This window comes from Gadus morhua, chromosome 23 (genome assembly GCF_902167405.1).
Source record: "Gadus morhua chromosome 23, gadMor3.0, whole genome shotgun sequence".
In the NCBI taxonomy this organism is placed as follows: Eukaryota; Metazoa; Chordata; class Actinopteri; order Gadiformes; family Gadidae; genus Gadus; species Gadus morhua.
This window is the reverse complement of record NC_044070.1, coordinates 341107-367877: the sequence shown is the minus strand read 5'-3', so window position 1 is coordinate 367877 and position 26771 is coordinate 341107. Positions and strand designations below refer to the sequence as shown.

Sequence of the window (26771 nt, the reverse complement as noted above, 5' to 3'; positions counted from 1 at the left end):
TTCCGTCTGATTATACTGCTTTATCTCGATTTGAATAGATATTTGGGAAAATTGCCTTGGTAGATGGCACATATATCAACAGGAATAACAACTTCCAGACCTTCCCACAAGCTGTGCTACTACTGTTTAGGTAGGTGGACTATTATTGTTTGTTATTAAACGTCTTATAAGGTAACACCACATGTATTTATTTATTAAGATAATCCTGCAAAAAGTGGCTCAGCCACAAAGTGCTAACCGCTGCGATGGATCTCTTTAATGTGGCTATGCATGAAGCTACAACTCAGGGTAGGAAACAAACCCAGTCCAAACCCTGTATTGGGTTCCATGAATTAAGGTAAGCAGGTTGAATGGGACCAGGACCCAAGTGCGGAGATCAGGACAAGATGTTTGTTGCACACTTGGATAATAAATCACTTCAAGCTATGGAGGACTTTAGAAATGTCTTTAATTCTTCTGGAAACGTATAAGCATCCGTTTTCCAACTATTTCAATCTCCACAATGTAATGATTAGGCATCTCTTTTTACGTTTCCATTCATTGAAAATAATATCTGTCCATACTGTCAAACTACAATATACACTTCATTACTATACCCAAATGCAGACACTGACTCCACTGTAAAAGTTAAATCTAAAAGGTCTTCACTATATTCTTCAAGACAAACCATGAACAAAAGATGAGTACGATTAATACAATACACTGGTGTATGAAGACATACAAAGGATGGGGCAGAAGACAAGGGGATACCAAGGAGAGGACTAAACGTAATAAAATAACTAAAACTATTGTCACATAGCACAGTTATCATTAAAAAGCCTCAGTTTGTTCTTATTACTAAAACAAAACTTTATTCCCATGTTATCTTATTTCAAGCCATCTATTCAACAAAGTATACAAATAATAAATCTCACATTGTGTCTTTCAGCATCACAACATCCATGACCCCTGTCTCTTTGCAGGTGTGCCACTGGGGAGGCCTGGCACGAGGTCATGTTGGCCTGCATGTATGGGAAGAGGTGCGACCCCAAGTCAGACTACCTACCGGGGGAGGAGAACACCTGCGGAGCCAACTTTGCCATCATATATTTCATGAGTTTCTACATGCTATGTGCTTTCCTGGTAAATAAATTCAAACAAGCACAGAACACACATAACATTCATATGTTGATAGTGCAGAGATACATCTGTGTGTCATGAAGGCATGTATAGAACTGAATGCAGCTTATATTTGTTGAATTTCCTCTGTAAAGATCATCAACCTATTTGTGGCTGTTATTATGGACAACTTTGATTACTTGACACGTGATTGGTCGATTCTTGGACCCCAACACCTGGATGAGTTCAAGAAGATCTGGGCAGAATACGACCCTGAGGCCACGTAAGTGTGTTGGAAAGAGCTTCAATGTGTGACAAATGTAGAAGGTCTTCTGTGTGCTTCCTGTGGTGCAGCGCAGTGAGCCGTCTGAGTTGGAATGTGACGAAGCCGACTTTGCGACTTATCTTCTGTAGCGACTTGTGTTAAATATTGCTTCAGTGGTGGAGGAATCACTAGGCCCTTTTACACTGCCAAGCCGGTTCGGTCGCGGCTTGGCACGTCCGGCAATTTCACTGCCTTGCCTGTGTAAAACCAAGGGGGTAAAATCCACCGCCAATCAGAGTATTGTTGAAAATATAGCAAGTGAGATAAGGGTAGGTCGTAAGATCCCGAGGATCATACAAGGCAAGGCAACTTTATTTATATAGCACTTTTCATACACAAGGCAGACTCAAAGTGCTTCACATATAAACATTGTCATACAATTAAATAAAATAATAGATAAGTAAAAGAAAAACATATGCAAAGAAATGGGTAAAATAGAAAGTTAAAAAGGCATTTTAGTATTAAAATATAAAATAAAGGCAAAGTTAAAAAAAAGCTTTTTAGAAAGTGCAATGTGTTTAAGATTTAGCAGAAAGCTATTAGCAAACATAAAAGTCTTCAGCGTCTTGTTTTAAAGGTGCTCAGAGTTGGGGCAAGTCTTAAATCCCCTGGGAGTTTATTCCAGCTATTTGTTGCATAGTAACTAAATCCTGCTTTCCCATGTTTTGTGTTTACTCTGGGGATAATTAACAGATTGGTCTCAGAGCTTCTTAGTGGTCTAGAAGGCTGGTGTAGTGGGAGCATATCAGCTAAATATTTTGGGCCTAAACCATGTAGGGATTTATAGGTTAGCAACATGATTTAAAATCAATTCTCTGACCTACAGGAAGCCAATGTAACGATTTCAGAATTGGTGTAATATGATCACATTTTTTGGTCTTTGTTAGAACTCTAGCAGCAGCATTCTGAACAAGCTGAAGCTTCCTCAGAGTTTGTTTTGGGAGACCTGTAAGGAGACCATTGCAGTAATCAAGCTTACTAGTGATAAAGGCATGTACAAGTTTTTGTAAGTCTTCGGTGGACATGAGCCCTCTAAGTCTTGCTACATTTTTAAGGTGATAATATGCCGATTTTGTAACTGATTTGATGTGACTGTCGAAATGTAAATCTGAATCCATGATAACCCCTAGATTTCTGGCTTTGATTGAGGTTTTCAGGGACAGAGAGTGAAGGTGTTGGGTTACTTTAAGCCTTTCCGTTTTAGAACCAAATACAATTATCTCTGTTTTGTCCTCATTTAGTTGAAGGAAATTTCGGCACATCCATTCTTTCACTTGCTCAATGCACTGGCACAGAAGATCTATGGGCCGATAGTCATTTGGTGATAGCGATACATAGATTTGCGTGTCATCAGCATAGCAATGATGGTCAATATTGTTATTTAGCATGATTTGCCCTAGTGGGAGCATGTAAATGTTGAATAAAGAGGGTCCTAAGATCGAACATTGTGGGACTCCACATGTCACGTTGGTTGATTCTGATACAAAGTCGCCAATGGAGACAAAGTAGTTCCTATTTTGTAGGTAGGACCTGAACCAATTTAAGATGGTGCCTGAAAGCCCCACCCAGTTTTTCTAACCTGTCCAGAAGTAATGTATGGTCTACCGTGTCGAATGCAGCACTGAGGTCAAGTAGCATTAGTATTGAGGTTTTGCCAGAGTCTGTGTTAAGACGGATGTCGTTTACAACTTTAATAAGGGCGGTCTCAGTGCTGTGCAGGGGTCGAAATCCTGATTGGAAGGTGTCATAGCAACCAGTTGATGCCAGGAAGTGATTAAGTTGCTGGAGGACAACTTTCTCAATGATTTTACTTATGAAGGGTAGATTTGATATTGGTCTGTAGTTGTTAATAGAGGCATCTAGGCTCCGCTTTTTTAAAAGGGGTTTAATAACTGCAGTTTTCAAAGCTTTTGGGAAATTGCCTGACTGGAGAGAGTTGTTAACTATCTGCAATATGTCTACTGCTAGGCAGTCGAAAACATTCTTAAAGAGGTTGGTAGGTATAGTATCTAGGCAATAGGTGGATGGCTTTAGTTGTGTCACAGTTTCCACAAGATTTTGAGAGTCTATAACATTAAAGCATGCCATCCGTGCCACGTTATTTTTGCCTGAACAGGGTGGTAGTCCAATATTTTTGTTTGAAGTGGAGATATTGATGGCGCGTCTGATACCTTCAATTTTATCAATATAAAAAGCTGCAAACTCATTGCATTTCTGCGTGGAATGGAGATCAGGTGGAATTTCTGTTGGGGGGTTGGTCAGTCTGTCAACAGTTGCAAATAGGGTTTTTGCATTATTAGTGTTGGATTTAATGATATTGGAGAAAAATGTTTTTCTAGCATTTTTTAAGTCTAAATTGTAGGCACGGAGGCTCTCTTTGTAGATATCATGATGAATATGATGTTTTGTTTTACGCCAGATGCGTTCAACCTTCCTGCATTCTTTTTTCTGTGCTGTTACAGAAGCAGCTTTTCTCCAGGGTGCCTTTTGCTTTCCAGAAATCGTTTTAACCTTATAAGGTGCAATGACATCGATGACTTTCAAAATTTTCAAATTAAAGTTTTCTACAAGATCATCAGCAGAACATTGGTTTAGAGGTGGTAGCAAGGAGATGGCCTTTTCAAAAAGTACATTAGAATCTTCATTGATATACCGTTTTTTGACAGTGTTTGATTTTGTCTGTATGTCGGGAATAAAAGATATGTTAAAGAAAACACAAAAGTGGTCAGACAAGGAAGGATCAGTCACAGAGAGATCAGAAACATTGAGGCCCTTTGTGATAACCAGGTCTAGAGTGTGCCCCTTACAATGAGTAGCCTCTTTCACATGTTGAGACAGTTCAAATGTGTCCAAAATGGTAAAAAGTTTTTTTGCACACTTGTCATTCAAATCATCAGTATGAAAATTGAAGTCACCAGTTATTACTAGACAGTCAAATTCTGTGGAGATGCTAGACAATAATTCTGTGAAGTCATCGAAAAAAATTTGCAGAATATGTGGGTGGCCTGTAAATAATTAATAGGAGAACTCTGGGGGAGCATTTCAATACAGCACTAAGGTATTCGAACGATGGAAAATCACCAAATAACATCTGTTTCCCCTGAAATACATTTTTAAATATAGCAGCAACTCCTCCACCTCTTTTTCCAGTTCTACATGCTTCAAAAAAGTTATAGTTGGGAGGAGCTGTCTCTATCAGAACGGTTGCACTGTTAATTTGTTCCAGCCATGTTTCAGTTAAAAACATAAAATCCAGTTTAGAAGTGGTAATAAAGTCATTAACTAAAAATGATTTGTTATTAAGAGACCTCACATTATGTAGAGCCATCCTGATGGTGTTGTTGATAGGCTTTAAGGTTGTTTTTGGTTTGGAGGCAATAGATATGAGATTTGTGAGGTTAGCAGTGTGTCTAAGTTTCCCTTTGTTTACTCTCTTAGTGGTTACAGCATGAATGCGAAAGTTGCCCTGCTTTGACGTAGGCAACCTTGGGTTCAGCAGATTATGTGAAACTTCCTTTATACTGTGTCTACGGCTGAACCCTTTTTTGTCTCAGTAATACTCAGGACTACTATCAGTACAGGGGGGGGGCTGGGGCGCCATCCTCTTGGGTGTTATCAGCCTGTGGCCATGACGTGGCGATGCTATCATTGACACAGATGCAAGTTTGATGCCAACATATTCCAGTTTCTTATATTCGGCTGGAAAATCGCAAAGGGAGACATTGGGGCTGGAGTTGTTGTTGTAGCCATGGGAGAGATGAGGCTGGAGGTCATTGTCGAAGGGGGAATGCAGAGGAGGGGGGTGGCCGTTCCTCGCCAAGCCAGCATCAGCGATGGGGGAAGGTACAGTGTTGATGGCGTCGGGCGGGCTGTTGTCTCTCTTCAAGGTCTGTGGGCTGTCTGCTATCTGTGTGTCAGATAGTGGCAGAGTAGATGTGTGGGGGAGGCTGTAGTCTCGCTTCTTCTCAACCTGTGCTCTGATTGTGGCCTGTGCGTCAGACCATGGAGATTTGTGGGAAAGCGAGAAGAGAAGATTGTCCCTCAACAGTTTTGAGCCTAACCTGTTTGGGTGTAGGCCATCTGCTCTGAAGAGATATTTGCGCCCCCAGAATAAGTTGAAATTGTCAATAAAGCCCCTTCCTCTTTCATTGCAGACTCTGGAAAGCCATGTATTCAGTGCAAGTAGACGACTGAATCTGTTTATTCCCCTGTCAACTGCTGGTATGGGTCCACTGATGAATGACTTGATGTGTATTTTGTCCAGTGTATCCAATAGATCAGTGTAATCCCTCTTCAGAAGTTCTGACTGTTCTCTTTGAATATCATTAAATCCTGCATGCACAATAATCTGTGAGATTTTGGGGTTTTCCAATATGATTTTGGCTAGTTTATGGTTGATATCACTAACCATTCCATATGGGAAGTTGCATGTTTTGATCTTCTTACCGGTTATATCCTTGATGGTTGAGTCTCCTATAATCAGAGTGTCTGGTTCATCTGCTTTCTCTGAGATGGGCCCTTGTTGGACAGTGGCAGACACATGCGCAGCCCGCCTCCGTGGCGACTGGTTGTTCCATCTCTGTCCGTACCGTCTGTCCGGACACATTTCAGGGGTCAGGGGTGCACAGGTGGCCGAGGCATGCGCAGCTCGCCTCCATGGCGACTGGTTCTTGTTCCGTCTCTGTCCGCACTGTCCGTCCGGACGCATCTCGGGGCTCAGGGGTGCATGGGGGGCAGGCGCATTCGTGGACTCTTGAAGTGGCAGGAACCAGTTCTTCAGTGGCAGGGTTAATTTCAGTGACGGGCTAATCCGGCTGATACATGTAACTTTAGCTTTGGGTAGCTTAGCATTTGGCGTTGAGTGAACTTGTTGATTCACTTTGGTATGTTGTTTTGGCTTAGCGCCGACTCTGTGCCAGTGAGATGCAGCTGGAACTGTCTTTCTCTTGTCCAGCTTCGGGAAGGATACAGTGTAGCTTTGATCATCTTGCTGTATCTGAGTGAGCTCAGCAAACTCACCCATCGGCACTGTATCCTGTAGGAGTCCTTTGCATTTTTCTAATGCTGCTAGTCTCGTTTCAAATAAAGCCACTGTCTGTTGCAGTTTGGTGCAGTCTGTGCATTTCCCAGTCTCCGTGCCTGAGATATCCGAGTACAGAGGCATGTTGGCGATAGGAAAGTCCAAGGCTTTTTCTGCGGTCTGATCCGGGAGTAAAAAGTGCCAAAATGTATTGTTGAATCGAGCGATGGAGGACGACGGAAACAAACTATATACTGTTAGGTATTATGATCATGAAATAAAATAAGATAAAATAGATCTGAACGATGAATTAAGTAGTTTTTTCCAATGGCTAGCGGAGCTTCGGGAAACATGACCTCTCTCTCTGCTGCCTCTCTAATCTCAGTGGTAAGCTGGCCCAAATAGCAGCCAGGTCTTTGGCTCCAGCTGCCTCCGGTGTGCCATGTGGGACTGTTGTCCTTGGCAGGGCATAATATACTGAAGAAGAGGTCAGCTCCATCCTCAGGTAATGCTGGGCAGCTTGACGGCCTCAGCAACTGTCTAAAGAGAAAATGTGTCAATCATGACCCATATGGACTTGATTTGTCAGGTTTTTGATTGGTTTGTTTGTTAAATTAATATCATCACCGTTTGTGGCATTTCATTAATTGTTTAAAGGGGACATATTATGAAAACACCACTTTTCCTGGGATTTGGGGTGTTGTTTGGATTCTCTGGTGCTCCCACACGCATACAAACTTTGAAAAAAGTCAGTACGTATGTTTTTTTGAGTGAAATATGCATTTCTGAAAGTACCCCGCCTACAGTTGCAAAACAAGCGAGTCAGTTTCGGCGCCCCCTCCTACGTAGGAAGGCGGCACTTTGAATATTACCTCCCACTTCCCCACTCCACTCCAGAGCATTGCTAAGATATTGTGGACTCGCGGACGAGCAGTCCGCAAACGGCAACAATCCCTTCTCCTCCATGCTGTTGTTCAGTCTGACAGCTCATTGGGCAGCAGCTCATTTGCATTAAAGCTACAGACACCAGGAACAGCACATTCTGAAGGGACTGAAACAGAGGCGAATAGCGGTAGGCAAGATTTTTTTTCCTAAAAGCTACTTCCAGCAAACAGCTTAAAAAACACGTTTTCTGTAACTCAAATAGACAAATACTATGTTTACTTGTTGAGAAAACACCATAATATGTCTCCTTTAAAAAAGTTTGTTGAACTTGGCTACTAACGACTTGGTCTTGTCACATGGGATAAGTTTGCCTTCAGGGCTTTATGCCAGAACGCCCTTTCTGCCAGAAATCCTGCTGCGGGGAAGGCTTGAGGAGGTCAGGGGACACAGTATAAATAGCAACACAGTACACGTAGGGAGGAGTTGGTGGATGTAACACTTTCCCCCAGGAGGCCTCTCAAAACCCAACCCTAACGTCCCCGTCGTGAGAGGTGGAAACAGGTCAAGCTGGCCAATAGGGAAATGGTAAAACTCATGGGCCAATCACCCGTGAAGTGGATTCAATTGATTACAGAAACATTGATGAAGAAAAAGAAACCCCACAACCAAAGAGATGAAGACTCTTCGGGCATACAAGCTAAAGAGAAAATGAAGACGCATACTGAAAACCATATGGAGAGGGTGCTTCGGAATCTTCTATCCCCTAGGCAACCTGCCAACATCGCAACCTGGAACATCAGAAACATGTTCACAGCAGGGAAGACGACAGTCATCGCAGATGAGATGAGGAGATACAGGGTTTCTATCCTCGGCCTCTGCAAAACCAGTTGGCTCCAGTCAGGAGAAGTCAAATTGGTGGTGAGTCCATACTCTACTCTGGACACGCAGATGAAAAAGCACCACACACGGAGGGAGTGGCATTTATGCTCTCCAAAGAAGCACAGAGGGCCCTCATCAGCTGGGAGCCCATAAATTCAAGAATCATCACTGCAAGATTCCAAACTACCCATAAAAGAATCAACCTTCAAATCATACAGTGCTATGCACCCACCAACAATACTGATGAGGAACTAAAGGACAATTTCTACAACCAGCTACAACATCTACTCCAGACTAGAAAAGAAAAAGACCTTCTCTTACTCATAGGCGACATGAATGCCAAGGTGGGAAATAACAACAATGGATACGAACTGGCTATGGGAAAGCATGGACTTGGCACCATGAACGAAAATAGGTAGAGATGTATGTCTGACAACAATCTGGTTATAGAAGGTACTGTTTTCCCCCATAAACCCATCCACAAAGCCACCTGGATATCACCTGACCACACTACCGAAAACCAAATCGACCACATATGTATAAACAGGAAGTTTAGGCACTCCCTCCTGGATGAACGAGTGAAGAGGGGGGCAGAGGCCGGGACAGACCACCACTTACTGGCTGCAAAACTCCAACTGAAGCTAAAGCGCTGCAACAACCCCTCTGACAGCAGAACAGAATTCAACCTACAGCTCTTCCAGGACATTGGAACAACTGAACTGTACCAAACCACCCTACAGAACAGGTTTCAAGCCCTGCAAGATCTCCAACAATCAGTGGAAGAGTACTGAAACAGCCTGAAAAACATATGGGAGGAAACATGCCTGGGGAAAAAGACAACAAAACACAAACCCTGGTTGTCAACAGAAACACTGAAAATAATAGAAGAGAGGAGGGCAAAAAAGGAAACACTAAACAAATGCAAAACCCCAGCAAGAAAGGCAGCAGCCCACAAAGACTACGAGTTAGCAAACAAGGAGGTGAAGAAAAGCGCTAAATGTGATAAACAGAATAACATCGAGGCCTTGGCACAAGAAGCACAGGAAGCAGCTGGAAAAAACAACCTCAAGGACCTATACATGACCACCAAGAAACTGGCCGGAAAATTCAGACAGACGAACACACAAATCCGTGATAAACAGGGACGACTCCTTACCACCAAGGAAGAACAACACCAAAGATGGACAGAGCATTTCAGGGAGCTGCTCAATAGACCACCCCTGTCCAAGAAATAGAGATTCCACCAGCAGCACACATGCTAACATCAACTGTGCCCCTCCAACAAGATCTGGGGTAAGGAAGGCCATTAAGGCACTAGGACGTAGCAAAGCAGCAGGGCCAGATGACATCCCAGCGGAGGCCCTACATGCTGATGTTGAAACCTCAACCACAATGCTATACCACAGTGGTTTTCAAACTGTGGGGCGCGCCCCCCCTGGGGGGCCCCAGAGTTCTTCAGGTGGGGCGCGACGTGAGAAAAAAATAAACCCGAAAAAAAACCTGAAAGTCGATGATTCAAATCATCAATCGTACTTCAACTGTAGAAGTAACATAACTAAATAAATTTTCAACCGTTTATCTTCGTGCAAACCATTTAACAAATCTACACTCTTGTATCTTCAATAATATCTGAACAGAATTTCGATATCATTTAAAATTTCTTCAGAATCACAGTTTTAGTTTCATACCGCTTCGTTTTCAGCTGTTTTCATTGAAGACTTCAGCCAATTCTGATACAACTACTTCTGGACATCGTCGTAACTCATTCATTTTTCAACCGTTTACCATCGTTCAAACCATTAAACAAATCTACACACTTGTATCTTCAATACTTTCGAAACGGAATTTTGATAGCATTTATACTTTTTCCAGAATCACAGTTTTAGTTTCAAACTGGCATCGTTTTCAGTTGCTTATAATAATTTAGGTCACCATAGCAACGCCGGTAAACAAACCCCGCCGAATAGTCGAATCTCTGGACTGAAAAGGCAGATCTGATTCGACTCAGAAAATTCAGAGTCAGGGACCCTGAATGAATCTGTGTAAACTGGCAGTTTACACAGATTAAGATGGTCAAGTGTATTTAAAAAAGGTTAAGCTAAAACATGCTTAGATAAAGTTGTTAAATTGTGTTAGGAAATGTGTTTAAAAACGCACAAAGACGTTGTAATGTTTCAGAAATATGTTTCAAATGTTTAAAAAATATGTTTCAAATGTTTCAAAAATATGTTTCAAATGTTTTAAAATTATGATCAGAGATGTTTCAAATGTGCAAAATAATTAAGATAGCTTTCAAAACACAGGTATTTAGAAAAATTTTGGGGGGGGCTCAGCTGAATTTTTTTCTCTGAGGGGGGGCTCACTCTCTCACACTTTGAAAACCCCTGCTATACCAGATGATCAAGGAAATATGGGAGGATGCGGAAAATATACCAGCAGACTGGAAGGGTGGGCTTATTGCAATCATTCCTAAGAAAGGAGACCTCAGGGATTTCAATAACTACCGAGGAATCATGTTGCTATCAACACCAGGCAAAGTGAAAAAACGCATCATTTTAGAGAGACTGCGAAAGGGGGTTGACGATGAGCTGAGAGAGAACCAAGCTGGTTTCAGAAATGGAAGATCATGCAGTGACCAAATTGCTACCCTCAGGATCATCATTGAACAATCCATAGACCTGTTTGCGTCAATTTCATTGACTTTGAAAAAGCATTTGACAGTGTAGACCGAAAGCGGCTATGGAATTTAATGGCACACTACGGAATCCCCCCCAAATACATAAACATCATCAATAACACATACCAGGACATGCAATGCCAAGTGCTCCACCAGGGACAGGCACAAAAAACATTCACAGTGCTCACCGGGGTGGAACAGGGCTGCCTGCTTTCCTCTTTCCTTTTCCTCTTGTGCATTGACTGGACCGTGAAGCAAACTATCCACAATAAAAATACTTGCATCCTATGGAGACTGACAGAACAGCTAGAGGACCTCGACTTTGCAGATGACATTGCACTACTCTCACATAGCCACCAGCAGATGCGAGAGAAATCCCAACTGCTAGAAACAACAGCAGCAGGACTGGGACTTAAAATAAACGGAGCAAAAACCAAAATAATGCGGATAAAAAACAAAAGCATGAGTCCTTTAAACATCGGGGACCAAACACTGGAAGAGGTCATCAAATTTACGTATCTGGGAAGTGTGATAGCTGTGGACTGTGGGACAGAGGAAGATGTGAAGTCAACAATAGGGAAAGCAAGAACAACATATTAAATAATATCTGGAAAACTAAAAACATCTCACTCAATACTAAGCTCAAAATCTTCAACTCCAACGTCAAATCTGTACTGCTGTATGGATCAGAAACCTGGAAGACCACCAATACCATCACCAGTAAACTGCAGACTTTCATCAACCACTGCCTTAGACACATCCTCAGGATCTTCTGGCCAAACCGTATCAGTAACACCAACCTGTGGGAACGCACCAATCAAGAGCCAATAGAGATACAGCTGAAAGGAGAAAGTGGAGCTGGATAGGTCACACACTAAGAAAAGGCAAAACAGCAATAACCAAACAGGCAATAACATGGAACCCACAAGGCAAACGGAGCAGAGGGAGGCCCAAAAACTAGATGTGAAAAAGAAGGGACTGACGTCAAGGGCGTCAGTTTGTTTTTAGAAGTGGTGGGGACAATAACCATAAGCTTGAGTGTGGTTTGAAAAGTGCTGGGTACCCTTATGTAAGCTATTCATCCATTCAACGCTGCATTACAATATGCTCGACATTGTATTGTCAGGTGTTGAAAATCCTATTGTGTTTTGGCTTGTTTTGCAAAACGGCGTTGGAAACACCAGGGTATTGGATCGGGATATGTAATACTAATACACACAGGACAAAGAACAGTGTTGCCAATTTAACACTTATCTTGACATCAACAAAGTTTACCAGACAAACAATGCCAGACTGTAAAGGGGGTACGAAATGAAACGACGTACTGAGCATCAGCCTTTTGAAGACGAGCAAGGGCTGCTGGTAGCATATGTTATGCTGCATTAAAAAAAGAAAAAAAAACAAGCGCCCAGAGGAGAATTGCATCTGCCAAATCCTGACCACCAGTGAACACTTGCGAAGGACCAATGTAGACTTCACTCGTTACAACATCATAAGCAAATTGCCCGCAAATAAAATCCCCTACAGTTTAGGATAATCACACAGGTTATGCGAGAACATATTTATGTCAGGATAGGCCTACCAGGCTCCAAGTCGTCACATATCTCAATCAGACAAAACAACTATAACCGCATTGGCATAGCAATCGCACCGTGTGTAGCTGCTACTAGCTGCAATCTATATACACAATGCATACTAGCTGGAGCACCAACCAGAATCAGATCACAATCGCTTAGGCCTAAAAAAAAAAAAAGTTTGGTTCCTGTTGGTTGTCAGTTGAGGTCATGGGTAGGTAGGGAATTTATTTTATTTTATTTTTTCCAGCGGCAGCGAATGATAGTTAGGTTGTTTTCATTTAAAAACGAGAAAATTCGCTCATCCTTGTACAGGATGAAGAGGTGCTGTACCAAAACGTAATTATAGAGGTGCTGTACCAAAACGTAATTACATTAAAAAAAAAATCATCACGAGCAAACAGAACCAGCAGTGGAAGTTTAAGTAAACCAATTTCTTACCTTATGTGGCCCTTCCATGCAGGCTAGATGATGTATCCATATCGTTATCCAGTGTCACAAAAACTCACAAACATGCTTTTTACAGGAAGCAAAAGGACCGGCTATTTTCTGAATAAAAATGTCAATTTTGTGACGCGACGGGCGACAAGATCCCATACAAAGTGAACGTATAGACGCATATCGGGCGAATTCTTTTGATTTGTTTTGATTTGTCGCGCCACACTTTCGCCGTGCACAGGCGAGCACGTTCACGTGGATTTGTGGTGCGACAAATTCGCTCAAGTTGAAATATTTCAACCTTTACCCGAATTTCGCGTGATGACAGCTAATCAGCGTTCAACAACGTGGCCACTGAGTGACATGTGTAACGTAACAGCCAATCAGCGTTCAACCGTCAAACTCAGTGCAGTGCAGTCCGGGGTGAACTGCAGCACGGAGGAGAAAGTGATTGTTGCCATTTGCGACTCTCGGAGCTCTATATATAATAGTTTATACAACGGGGGACCTAAATCCAGCGATCTGATTGGTTCCCAACTGTTGTATAATGAGCGTATACATAACTGCTATGACGCCCGATCATTTTGTGAAAGTTTGCATATCACTCCGCGCCTGGAAGTAGAAACAGTTACAAAGTAAAACATATGTTGGATGATGGAGAGGGTGTAAATGTTGTTACTCCGGGAGTGAGCAAGGCGATGGAGAGACTATCGAAAGCTTAGGCACACGGCGAGTGAACTGCTCCATAGGATAAATTGCCGGCGAACCGCTCTATCGGAGCCTTCTCTCGGAGGGACGCTAAAGTGTGTTGCATAGCGACCGTCGATGCATAGCGGCAGCCAGGAGGGACTACTTTTTGGTATTCTTTAATAAAAACGGCTATTTTGACTTTCTTGGTTTCTTTTTAAATGTAGTGTGTCTATGACTTTCGTTTCGCCATAACAGTAACCGTTGTATAAAAGCAATAGATCACTATAGTCAGTAGCATGTGCTCATTATACCACTGTGAAGGGGGTCGCCGGCCCTCCGCTGCGCGTCGGGGCCGGACAACGCCCCTTAACAGTGGTATAATGATCACATACCACAGCCTGGCGTGATCTATTGCTTAAATATAATATAATATAATTGTATATATAATATCACGGCCAAATGCTCGGTGCGCCTCCGGATGGCCGTAGCGTGGGGAGCTCTCATAGGGATTGGGCTTCGCGGGGTTTGTTTACCGGCGTTGCTATGGGTTCCGGTCTTGTGTGTTCCAACGGTTTATTAGGTAGGCCTATCTAATAAATTATGTCTTTGTGCGCGCCTATCGCATGATTTTAGACTCGATGATTTTGGTTGAGTGTGTGGGGATTTTTTCAGTCGCAATTGGTTTGCACATTTGTAAAAGTGGTGGGGACAAAATTCGTATTTCAAATAGTGGGGGGGACATGTCGCCCCCGTCCCCCCCGTAATCGACGCCTATGACTGACGTGGAAACAGCTGGAGAGGATGGCACAAGACAGACGTGGGTGGAAACGATTCATCAATGGCTTATGTTCCGAAAGGAATACAAAGGCCTAACTAACTAAACTAAACCAGGAGTCCAGGGTTTGTCTCCTGTATCATTTCTATAATAATGTGACTCTTTTTGTTTTCCGTTTGCAGAATGGTTAGATTTAGGCAACACATAGTTTGTTAGTGTAACTATGTCCAATGCTGTGTGGCACTGGTTTAACCTGTGCATGTTCATTACTCAATATGCAACAGGTATGCAGCCTCACCCAGCCCCAGAGTCCTATCAGTCTGACTTGGGACGGTGAGGTTGCTTTCGAACAGCCATCATCCACAGACTCAACAGTTAGGTTTAAGCAACAGAATGACAGGTTAGGTTAAGGCAGCCACACACCACACGTGAACAAAATAAGTAAACTCTTATGTATTGATTACTGGTCATGTCCACTTGTTAAATATACCTACTACCTGTGTGTGCTACTTATTAATCTGTAAAACAATGTAGGGTTTGGTGAGCTCACTGACAGGGTCATTTTCCCACAGACTGAAGTAATGGATCAGCTCAGTAGTCGGGGGTTCTGGTTTCCTTTGACCAGTTTGTTGCACATTTCTGTTCTCACACCACATAAAGTAATGTTTTTTTTCAAGGTTGTGATAGTGGAACTTAATTAGCCATTGTTATATGCGTGATTTTGTCTCAACCCACGAAGCTGGCACTCCACGGCTCAGTTTGTTTATGAGGCTGGAAATGTCCACACTCTGACCTGCTAATGGTTATGTCTGCAGGGGACGGATAAAGCACCTTGATGTGGTCACCTTGCTGCGGAGGATCCCTCCTCCTCTGGGCTTTGGCAAATTCTGTCCACATCGGATTGCCTGCAAGGTGAAGGCCTAGAAAGTCTAATGTGGTGCAAAAGACTTGCAACCCATTTGAAACGTTATTAATTGTACTGAAACTGTATCTCCAGAGACTGGTCTCCATGAACATGCCTCTGAACAGTGATGGAACGGTCACCTTCAATGCCACGCTGTTTGCATTGGTCCGGACTGCACTGAAGATCAAGACTGAAGGTGGGTCAACTGATAGACCTATCATACAGTACAGTATATGATGTATTTCTTTATTTATGTATCTCAATTATGCCACATTGTGATTTTTGTGTGGTTTAAACACTTGAGGTTATTAAATTGGCTCATCAGGGTTCCTCACAGCTGTTAGTGAGGTAGTGAGGCAGCGTCTCCACCTTATTACCCCCCCCCATCTGAACCACCTTCTCACAATAGGCTACTATTCAGGCAACTATTAGCCTTATATACTAGTACTATTAGCCTAATATAGACTAAAGTATACCATTGTTAATGATGCATCTATGAGAACATACTCCTATCCTCCCAACGCTGTGGTATCACCCATTTAGTACCCCTATCCTCCCAGTGATGTGGTATCAGCCATTTAGCACCCCTATCCTCGCAACGCTGTGGTGTAACTCATTTAGCACACCCATCCTCCAAATGGACTGTCCCGCTGTTACATTCACACAATTCTGCCAACACGACGATTCTACTATTATAGTCAACTTTTCTATCGAAGATTAGAGTTGTCAAAGATTGGTCACCCCTAAGTCTATTTGCCAGGTAACTTTGAACAAGCCAATGAGGAACTACGGGCCATCATCAAGAAGATCTGGAAACGCACCAGCATGAAGCTCTTGGATCAGGTCATCCCACCAATAGGAGGTCACCATTCATGATTCATCTTAAACAACCATTGCCTATATAATGTGCAATATCCATTATTCAAATAATGTGCACAGTTTGGACTACTGATTACTAATTACGAATGTAGTTTACATCCAATGCCGTTTCTGATCCACGTTTTGTACTTGCAGATGACGAGGTCACCGTTGGCAAGTTCTACGCAACCTTCCTGATTCAGGATTATTTTAGAAAGATGAAGAAGAGACAGGAAGAATACTACGGCTTCAGACCAGACAAAACAAAGGCATCAAATGAGATCCAGGTCAGTTGATGGTACTATCATATTCACAAGGGAAAAGTGGACGACCCCAATGTAGTTATATTGAATGTCCTGTATTGTCCCATGAGGGAATTGATTTTGGACTTTGGCTCATTCGGCAGTATGTTCTTGTTGTAGGACGTGCCTAGGTTTGGACAAGATTCATGCGCTGCTTTCTTTACATTTGATTGACACATGTGAAGAAGTACTTCAAGCCTTCGTTCATAACTGTTCAGGCATCATTATGTCACTTGCAAATATAATCACATACAAACAGTTGACAGGTTTCCCTATTAAAGCTGCCAATTATTTTGGAAATTGAATTGAAGTGTATGCTACCATTTACCTTTTATTTAATTGTTAATCTAAATGAAGGGTTTAAAAAAAAAAAAATTCCCTTGTTCTGCCCCGTCTGTCCTGCTAATTTCTCCAGGCTGGCCTAAGGAACATAGAGGAGGAGGCTGCTCCAGAACTCACCAGAACAATATCAGGGCTGCTGCTCAATGAGGAGGAGCTCAACGAGACAGACGAAGGAGCAATCTTCAGGGTGAGCTGGCTCAAAGATAGATCAGGGACGGATCGAGAGAACGTGTCAGCTACATCCTTATTGAGACTACAGTTTAAAGATCCGATGGCATGCTACTTTATGAATGCTTTTATTCAGCTGTTAGTGGGCTCCTAATACAGTACTTGAAGAGCTTCAAGAAATTCAGCCATATTTAGAGGCGGGTTAAGGTGGAGGGCTCTTTATCTAAATAATATCATATTATACATAGTATTATATTATATATTATCACGGCCAAAAGCTGTGTGCGCCGCCAGACGATATTATGAATCTCAAACGACTGCGTCGGGTTCTCCGACCTCTGTGGTTCCACTTCCATGTCAATCTGAAGTAGACTGAATCGTGACATGGAGGAGAAAGGGAATGTTGCCTACGATTGTTGACCGCGATTGTCTCCCGCCGGAGCCCCGCTGCCTGCTGCCGAGGCACCACCGCCTCGGCAGCAGGCAGCAGGCAGCGGGCAGCGGGAGTCCGGCTGGAGACAATCGCGGGCAACAATCCCTTTCTCCTCCATGTCATGGTTCATGTAATTCAGGGAGCCAAAGCCAAAGTTCCTTTCCCCCAATTCCTTCTCAACCATGGCTGAGATAAACCCCGCTACGAGTCTCGTTGTGGAAACACCAGAGACGTCAGAGAACCCGACGTGTTATGTGCCATAACACCAATAGCAGAACGGTTATCCAAATAACAAAGAAGTGTACAAAACTTGCGTTACAGTGTCCGTATTCACACACCCCACGCACGGTCGTAGCTCATTGTTTCATTGGCGGGCCAAAGGCGGGCCATTGGTGGGAAAGGCAGAGAAAGGGGAGGTAACTTGGCCCCTTATGATGACGTATGGGGCCTAATTCGAGTGTCTGAGCTTTAATTTTTCATAGGCGGAGCAGGATACCTAGTGCTCATTTTACACCTAAAACCATTTCTAGTAACTGGGGGACCATAGACAGGCTGGGGGAACTCATATTAATGTTATAAAAAAACTCATAAAGGAAATTTTTCATGCCATGGGACCTTTAACAACTAGTGGCCCTAGTTGTTACAGCCAGGATAGGATGCTGTTGATCCAATCCTTTTGATTCAAATCCTCTCAATGTTCCAAAATCAAGTACAGGTCACATAAAAACCCAAACGAAATTATGGCAATATTGTTATTGTTCAATGAATGTGAAAACTTGACACTTCAAATTATATTTCAGCCTTGCAGTAGGTCACCAATTCTCTGTGTGAATATACTCAACATTTGGGCCTTTCACAACATCAGCTATTTCTACACAGCTTTAAGTTACAGTAACTAACTTCAAAATATGTATTTAATTTGACTATCTTTTTATATTTTGTGTACCTTTTAATCCAGCGCCAAGGAGGCCTGTTTGGCGAGCCTGCTGGGTTTTTCTCCAAACAAAATGAGACTGACAACAACCACCAAGTGACCAACCAACGACCCCTTCAGATGTCGGAGAGTCAACAATAACCACATCCACAGCCCGAGTAACACTCGGGCACATTCAATCTATTGAATGTGATCATATTTACTTTATAATGATTCTAATTCCCAGCAGCTAGCATGGTACCGTAATGAGCTAAGTCTGACTTTTCCAGGCAAAGGTGCTTTACCTCATCAAGCATCAGCCTTATGAGCCAATGTTTTTTATTAATAATGGAAGGCCCTCAGTGTTTTCTGTTTTAACATTCACTTACAAAACGGGTTCCCTGTCATAGGTTGAAGTTTTTTATTTCATGATAGAGTTCATTGTCATATTTTCTTTTGAGAATATCTCAAGACAAAATACCTGATTCAGGTTGGCTCTTCAAGTAATATTCCTGTAAAGTCATGTTGAACTGACTCTTAGTTGGTTCTACAAATATAAAATCCTTAATGTTTTTTGCAAGAAAAATATCATTTGTATTGAACAGACAACCACATCTAATGTAATTCCCCGGCACTGTGAGGTTTGTTAATCGTATACAAACTTGTACCGGTACTCGTTTTAAGGCTTGTTTAGTGGAAAAACTCAACAGAGCCGGAGAAAAACACCCGGTAAACAAATGATGAGTAAATAATGAATGGAAATGATTGATGAAAATGTGTAGAGTTCTTCATCTAGATTTTTTTTTTTCTTTATTCAGATCCGCATTAGCTTCCACAGCTGTGGTCGCTAATCTTTCTGGGGTCCACATAAAACAAAAAACAATACACAGACATATAAACATACTTACAGTACAAAAACCTATCAATATCACAAAAGTTAGAAACACTGTATATACAACACTTCAATACATTGTACAAACATCATTAACCTCTCAAAAAAAACAAAGTCCATTGCAGGAGAAAAGTGAGTTCTAACATGGACAATATGATATACATCAGTGGTTCCCAACCTGGGGGGGCGCCAGAGAGCCAAGGGGGAGCGTGAAGCCTCAGACGGCTAGAGGCAAATTGACATCCGAGCAGTGCCGAAATTTCAGAATGTAGCAAATGCAGCAGCAGTGCGCCCATGCCTTACTTTATAACAGCTCATCCGAGCTTGAAAGAACAATTTTTGATGTCACGGGCCCCGCGATTGAAAATAGACCTGTCGCTAAGTCACGCCTGTCGTTACCATGACAAACTCGGACAAACAAACCAGACTCGAAAACAAAAACAGATGGAAAAATGTCAGCTGACAGTATATCTAAGCAGGTTTTGGAGAGGTTTTGGGAGAAAAAGGATTTAATTTCTTCCAGGATCAATCGAAAGGGACTACATTACGCTATTTTTTTATCCCGACAAAAGCCTCCTAAGCGTCTCTCTCGTAGATCGCACCATCTTTCAATGTCTTTGTTTAAAGATGTTTCAATCATCTTCTCTCACATGATCAGCAGCTCGCGGTTTCACTTTCTCTCCATTTAGAACTGATGATGATATCGCTGCGTTGTCTCTCTGTGTTTGGCGGAAAGCCTCTGCATCAGCTGAGTTCAGGTTTGGCCAGTTCATACTGTTAGGGTGACAAAACGAGGGGACCCACTCAACACAGGAGAGACGAAGAGGGAGTATCGGCTTAGCTCAGGAGGTAAAGCAGTTCTCTTGTAACCGAAAGGTTGCTAGTTCGATCTCCAGCTCCTCCTAGCTGAGTGTTGATGTGTCCCTGAGCAAGACAATTAACCCTAACTGCTCCTGACGAGCTGGCTGTCACCTTGCATGGTTGATCCTGCCGTCGGTGTGTCAATGTGTGTATTAACTGATGTAAGTCTCTTTGGATAAAAGCGTCTGCTAAATGCCCTAAATGCAAATGAGTAAAAGGAAGTGGGGTTTATTGGGACGGGGTAAATGACTAGCAAGCGATGGTCAAGTTCAAAATACTTTATTGTCCCCCAATGGGGCAATTTGTTGTGCAGTAGATAGTATACAAATCCAAGTCACATACAATCACACACACAATAAAAAACACTATACAATCAATAAATAGTAAAAAAAAAAAAATTGTAAAAAAAATACTACATAATATATATATAAATATATGTATATAGAAAGGCAGAGGCTCAGCATATCCAAAAGTGTGTTAGGGGGGGGGGGGGGGGGGGCAAGGTGTTATCTACGGTTCTTTATGGAATTTAAAAGTAGGGTGGCTGCGGGAACAAAAGAGTGTTTATATCTGTTGGTTTTGAGTCGTGGGAGTTTAAAGCGTGATCCGGATGGCAACATCTGAAATTCAGCCTGTAGGGGATGAGAACTATTTGACAGGATAGATTCAACCCTTTTTATCATCTGCTTCTGATAAAGTTCCTCCAGGCCTTTCTGATTAGAACCTGTGATCCGGCTGCTCACCTTAACTAGGGAGTTCTTTTGTTTTACGGTGATAGACCCATACCAGCAGATTAAGGAGAAGGTGACAACTGACTCAACAAAGGACCTATAGAAAAGGGTCATCAGGGTCCACATTAAACTTGGCCAGCTTCCCAAGGCAATACAGGCGTATTGGCCGTATGGCCTTTCTTGCAAAGAAAGCTGGTATTTCGCTCAAATCACAACTTGTCGTCAATAATGGATCCTAAGTATTTGTACTCTTTAAGCACCTCGATTTCCTAACCTTTTATGCAGGTTTTTACCTAGTTAACTCATTGGCTGCCAATGACGTCTATAGACGTCAATTTAAATACAACCGTTGACTGCCAATGACGTCTATAGACGTCAATTAGGTTTTTCAACGGGGCGGGCTGGGGAGCGATCTGGAGCACCTTGTCACAAAAAATCAGGCTTGTAAACAGAGAATGTACTACCGAACTGAGCCGCTAGGTGGGTGGGGGCGCTGTGCCAAATTGGATCGGAGATGAGGAAACAGTAGCCTAATGGGTTAAGAAAGTGAGCATGGCGCCCGCGAAACGTAAGCAAAATTTCAGACTGCTAACACTCGAACAGAGTATGTGTCTCAGTGTCGCTATCGACTCGGTTGGTTGCGATAAAGCCTCTGACAAAAAAAACCCGGGCCAATAGAGAGAGTAGGCCTACGCAGCGTATTTCCACCTCCGAATCATCAGGAGATGATTCAGCGAACCTGACCCGGATTCGTCAGATGAGTGGTTGCCGTCAACCGGGAACAGCAGAGCCTCATCCCCTGACGCGTCTCCAGGAAGACGTGAGGGAGGTAAGAGCTAACTTTACCCTTCTCTCCTCCTTCAGTCCGTCACATGAACGCCATTTAGTCCCATTAGTTCATTACTGCAGCTAATATGTGTTGCCAGTAGCCTACTGATGTGAAGGGATTTACAATTTACAGATCGTGCGTCCAGCAGAGCTCACACTCCCACTCCCACTGTTAGCTTCAGTCCATGTCCCATTGAACGCCATTTAGTCCCACTAGTTCATATTGTAACATCTGTTGCCAGCCTACTGATGTGAAGCAATTTTCAATTTACAGATCATGCATCCAGCAGAGCTCCCAATCCTGTTGGCAAAGCGAAGAAGAAAGGTAAAAAAATTTATTCTTCACATCACACCGCAGCAATAAAAAAATATTTTTTTATTGTAGGCTAATTGTATATTTTTCTATAATTTACAGGTCGTGCATCCAGCAGAGCTCCGACTCCTATTGGCAAAGCGAAGAAGAAAGGTAAAAAAAAGTATTCTTCTCATCACACCGCAGCAATAAAAATATATGTTTTATGGTAATTTTATATATTTCTATAATTTACAGGTCGTGCATCAAGCAGAGGTTGCGGGTATGACTGGCATCAAGCTGGCTGGCACCCAAACAATTTCCCCTTCACTGCAACCCCTGGACCCCGGAGGGCTGCTGCGGAGCTGGATAGCGACCTGCCAGCTGACTTCCTGACGCTCTTCCTGACTGACGAGCTGCTCCAAAATATTGTGGATCAGACCAACCTGTATATCAATATTTTGAAGCACACCCTGACAATCTGCCATATAGCAGAGGAAATGCATGAAAACCAGTGTCAGTCCCAGAATTGAAAACTTTCTTTGGACTCAGTTTTCTCACTGGTTATATCAAAAAGCCTAGCCTTGAACTGTACTGGAGTGTTGATGAGGTAGATGCCACACCCCATTTCGGCAAGACTATGCCAAGGAACAGATTTCAGATTATATGGAGGTTCCTTCATTTCAACAATAATGCATCACAGGATGCAACTGACAAAATGTACAAAGTCCGCCCAGTGTTAGATTACATTGTGGAAAAGTAAAAGGAGATGTATCAACCAGGCCAAAACATTTGCATTGATGAGGGTATGATGCAGTGGCGGGGGCGCCTGTCTTTCAGGGTGTATAACCCACAAAAGCCTGTGAAATATGGAATCAAATCCTACATACTGTGTGACTCTGCCACAGGGTACTGCTTCAATATGCGTCCTTATGTTGGGGAAGCTAGTACTCTGCCAGAGATAGTGTTCTTTCTCCTTGATAGTCTACCAGGTCATGGCTATACATTGTTCATGGATAACTTCTACAATTCTGTAGCACTGTGTGAACGTTTACTGGGAGTGCAAACCAACGTCTGTGGAACACTGAGGAAACATAGGGGGGAACCTCAGATCATCAGCGAGATGACAAAGACTGACTTGGGGGTGGGGGAAAAAGTTGTGCGGCACAATGAGAGGGTGATGGTAGTAGCATGGCAGGACAAACGGTTGGTGAGGATGGTGACTACCTGCCACCAAGATAGCATGCAGAGGGTTGATGTGTGGAGGAGGGGAAACAAAGACAAGGTTGCTCAGCTCAAGCCAGAGTGTGTTGTTGTGTACAATGCATCCATGAATGGGGTAGACAAGTTGGACCAAAATATTGCATACTATCCCTTCATCCGAAGATCGCTGAACTGTTCAAAGAAGTTTGTAGCCTATCTCTTCCAACTATGCATTTTTAACGCCTATGTCCTCTACCGAGCCAGAAACCCAGGGGAGTGTAAAATCCTCTTGGACAGTAAAGCGACATGTGGGGGGTTGTGAGGATGTTGAGGAGGAGGAGGAGGAGGAGGAGGAGGTGGAGGAGGAGGAAGTGGCAGGTGTGGGGACTGAGGGGTCTGGGGACTTGGAGGAAGGCCGACGTACTCCAAGAGCACCATATAACACTGACCCAGAGAGCAGGCTAGACGGAGGGCTAAGCAGACACAAACTCCTGATGCCCACCAGCAAGAAGGGGAGACCAGCAAGGAGGTGTAGGGTCTGTGCTCGCAGGGGTATGCGCAGCGAGACAAAAATGTGATGTCAGTCCTGTCGTGTCCCCTTGCACGCAGGGGAGTGTTTTACAGCTTACCACACTAAGCTGAACTATTTTGTGTAGGGGTGGAAACAAGCGCACACACACACACACACACACACACACACACACACACACACACACACACACACACACACACACACACACACACACACACACACACACACACACACACAGGATTTGATATAGCTGCGACAACTTACAGAAATACATACCTGGAAAGAATTGTACAACTGACATTTTGAAGAATTTTCTTTTTTTTATATTTATGTTATATATTGGTTATATATTTGCAAATAAATTATTATTGTCCTATCAAAATACCTGTCTCAATGTTGTTTTTTCTGTTTTATGGAGGGAAACCACTTTTCAGGTGTTGAAGGTGTCACTAAAGCAAAAAAAGTTTATTTTCATAAAAAGCTTGTTTTCTCCATTTTTGGTCAAAAACAGGTGTTTTTGGTGAAACCAACGTATGTTTTACTGCCGATTACTAAAGAACGGAAAAAGGTAGAAACAAACGGTTTGTTCCTGGTGAAAGAAGAGAGTCTCTTCTGTCTTTTGGTAGTGTTTACATAGTCATAGAACTCACTGTTCAGTGGGTCTTTGGAAATCAGTCAAAATGCTGTAAAACGCTTGGCAGTATGGGGCTCTCTGCACTGAAAATGTCTGGCAGCCAATGAGTTAATGACATTACGCCTAAAGTCGACACACATGTCCTTAGTCTTAGAGGCATTTAGTTCAAGAGAGGCATCCTGACACCATGTTGCAAAGTGGTTGATTATCGGACCGTTTGAAGTTTCCTCATTGTTCAGTAAGCTGACAACCGTATCATCAGCAAACTTCACAATGTGTCGGTCATCAGTCACAGAGCGACAGTCATTTGTGCACAGAATGTATAGAAGGGGGGAAAGAACACACCCCTGCGGAGCGCCAGTTGATGTGAGGGCAAGGTCAGAAAGGTTGCCATTTACTCTAACTCGCTGGGATCTATTAGTGAGGAAGTCTAATATCCAGCCCACAAGGTTCGCCTCTAATTTTAACTGATGCAGCAGCTTCTCAACCAGCAGGAGGGGCTGAATGGTGTTAAAGGCTGACGAGAATTCAACAAACAGTAGTCTGGCATGATTTTTGTTGCCCTGAAGGTGTTTTAGGATGAGGTTAAGTACTGTTACAGTTGCATCCTGAACCTCTCAGTTGAGTCTGTATGCAAACTGTAATGAGTCTAGGAGGCTGTTCGTCCTAAATGACAGTTCTCTTTTGATCAGCTTTTCAAAGGACTTCATCAAAAGTGACGTAAGGGCTATGGGTCTGTAATCATTTAAAGTCTTGGGGTGGCTGTTCTTTGCAACAGGGACTATAGTTGACTGTTTCCATAAGTCAGGGGCCTTCTGTTGACACATAGATTGATTAAAAATATAATAAAAGATGGGTTCTAGCTATTCTGCACAACGAGAAAGGACATGGCTACCGATGTTGTCCGGGCCCGTACTTGTTTTGGATTTGCAGTGTTTAAAAGTGTTTAACACTTTGAGCCAAGAAACAAACAGCTGATTAGGACAGGGACAGTAAAGACGGTTTTTGGGCAAAAAATTTGTTACTAAAATCTTGAAAGGTATAGCCTTTCAGTTCCACCTTTTTCTTAGTTTTGTCAATTAGACCCACCATTGTTTTAATACTGTCCCATGCTGAGCCTAATAGGTTATTGCTCAATTTGTATTCAATCGCTGTAGGACCTGCCGGACGTGAACCCGGTGCTCCTCCACAGATCTGAGGGCAGAACGTGTCGTGTCGTCAGACGTAAACAGGAAATCAATCCGGTACATCGCTCCGAACAAAGTTAATAAACTGGACCAGCGGGGATCCCAAACTTTCTTTATACGTCCATGTCCCAAACACAGCCGGAGCCAGCCCCGGACAGCAACAAAAAGCAGCAGGACCATACACCACCCTCCAGACAGATCGACAGCCTGTCCTCCCAGCTCCGCGAGGCGACAGGCTTCGACAGTCTAAGGAGCGGCGATCCAGGTCCCCCCGAAACAACGCGGAAAAGCCACTACCTCACTTAAAAAATATCCATGAATGGAAACATGCCCGAAAGACAATGCTCGATGATGACCCACAGAAAAAAACACTCAGCCACTCAGTCACACGAACAAAACAAACAGACAGCTAGAGACAAAAGGAGACGTGTGCTGCCATCTTGGATGAAACATGTTATAGAAACATGTGATAGATATTACACAACCTACTTGTAAGACAAAAATGTATTGAGTTTACTCAGCTTCCCGACACTGCTAAATAGGCAGACTTGGCTCCGCCCAGCTATCAAGCCTTTTGTTTCCCCTTAAGTTACAGAAACTAGACAGAGTTGCCTCTTAACCGATTACTCTTCTAAATAGGCAGACTAAATAGGCCTAAATGACACAGAAGTAACAGATGGAAGGTTAAAACAAACAATCGTAGTTCTAAATACTATGGAATTTTAGTTTACCAAACTCACCTACAGCCAGGTATGACACAACCTACTTGTAAGACAAAAATGTTAGGCTTCACGAGGAAAAAAGGAAAAGAAACGATAATCACATTGTCACGATAATGTCTCAGTTCAGGGTCCTGGTAGCCGGGCTGGTCTTGCCTCGGGTATGGGGGGGAGTCCTTTTACCTGTTGCCTAATTGGCCTCCTCCGCCGCCGCAGGTGCTTCTTGTCAGGCTCATCAGTGCGACCTAAAATGAGCCCTCTGTCGCCGACCGGTGGGAATCGGTGGTATCTCCCGTCCAGGACCTCTCCCTTGGGCGGCCTGGTCCAATGGGTTGGGGCCGGGTTGCCACAATATACACTTTACGCTGACTTTTCCTCCAAGCTATTTCATACATCTGGTGGAAAGTTAATGCACATAACGATTGGTAACCTGGCATAACATTAAACATAATTTGTTCATCAATTTGGTTTTGTGGTGGTATCTGAGCATATAAAACTATTCTCTCTTCCTTTTTATCTATTCCTGAAAGTGTCGGGGCTGGATGTCCTGTGTTTCTCTTGCGCTTCCTTCAGTACCAGCCCCTGATTTCAGGTCTGTGTTTTCTCCGTAG

At 43.1% G+C, this 26771-nt stretch overlaps 1 protein-coding gene and 1 long non-coding RNA gene across 3 annotated transcripts in view; both read left to right on the top strand.

Moving 5' to 3' along the window:
* LOC115537492 (dihydropyridine-sensitive L-type skeletal muscle calcium channel subunit alpha-1) overlaps window positions 1-19047 on the top strand; it is a 137101-nt gene extending 118054 nt beyond the window's left edge. The window contains exons 33-41 of one of the 2 annotated variants that reach the window (XM_030349462.1): window positions 39-130; window positions 963-1122; window positions 1254-1381; window positions 15177-15273; window positions 15359-15461; window positions 16026-16127; window positions 16280-16410; window positions 16841-16954; window positions 18327-19047. In XM_030349462.1, the coding sequence (XP_030205322.1) occupies window positions 39-130; window positions 963-1122; window positions 1254-1381; window positions 15177-15273; window positions 15359-15461; window positions 16026-16127; window positions 16280-16410; window positions 16841-16954; window positions 18327-18443 (1044 nt within the window). In that variant the 3' untranslated portion in view covers window positions 18444-19047. Of the gene's footprint in view, window positions 1-38; window positions 131-928; window positions 1123-1253; window positions 1382-15176; window positions 15274-15358; window positions 15462-16025; window positions 16128-16279; window positions 16411-16840; window positions 16955-18326 lie in introns of those variants that run through there. The other variant, XR_003974811.1, reaches the window with a different exon arrangement.
* Window positions 19048-20557: 1510 nt separating this feature from the next.
* Window positions 20558-23406, top strand: LOC115537498 (uncharacterized). Its single transcript, XR_003974819.1, has 3 exons — window positions 20558-21918; window positions 22009-22059; window positions 22144-23406. It is a non-coding gene; the product is annotated as an uncharacterized LOC115537498 (long non-coding RNA).
* The last annotated feature ends 3365 nt before the right edge of the window (window positions 23407-26771 follow it).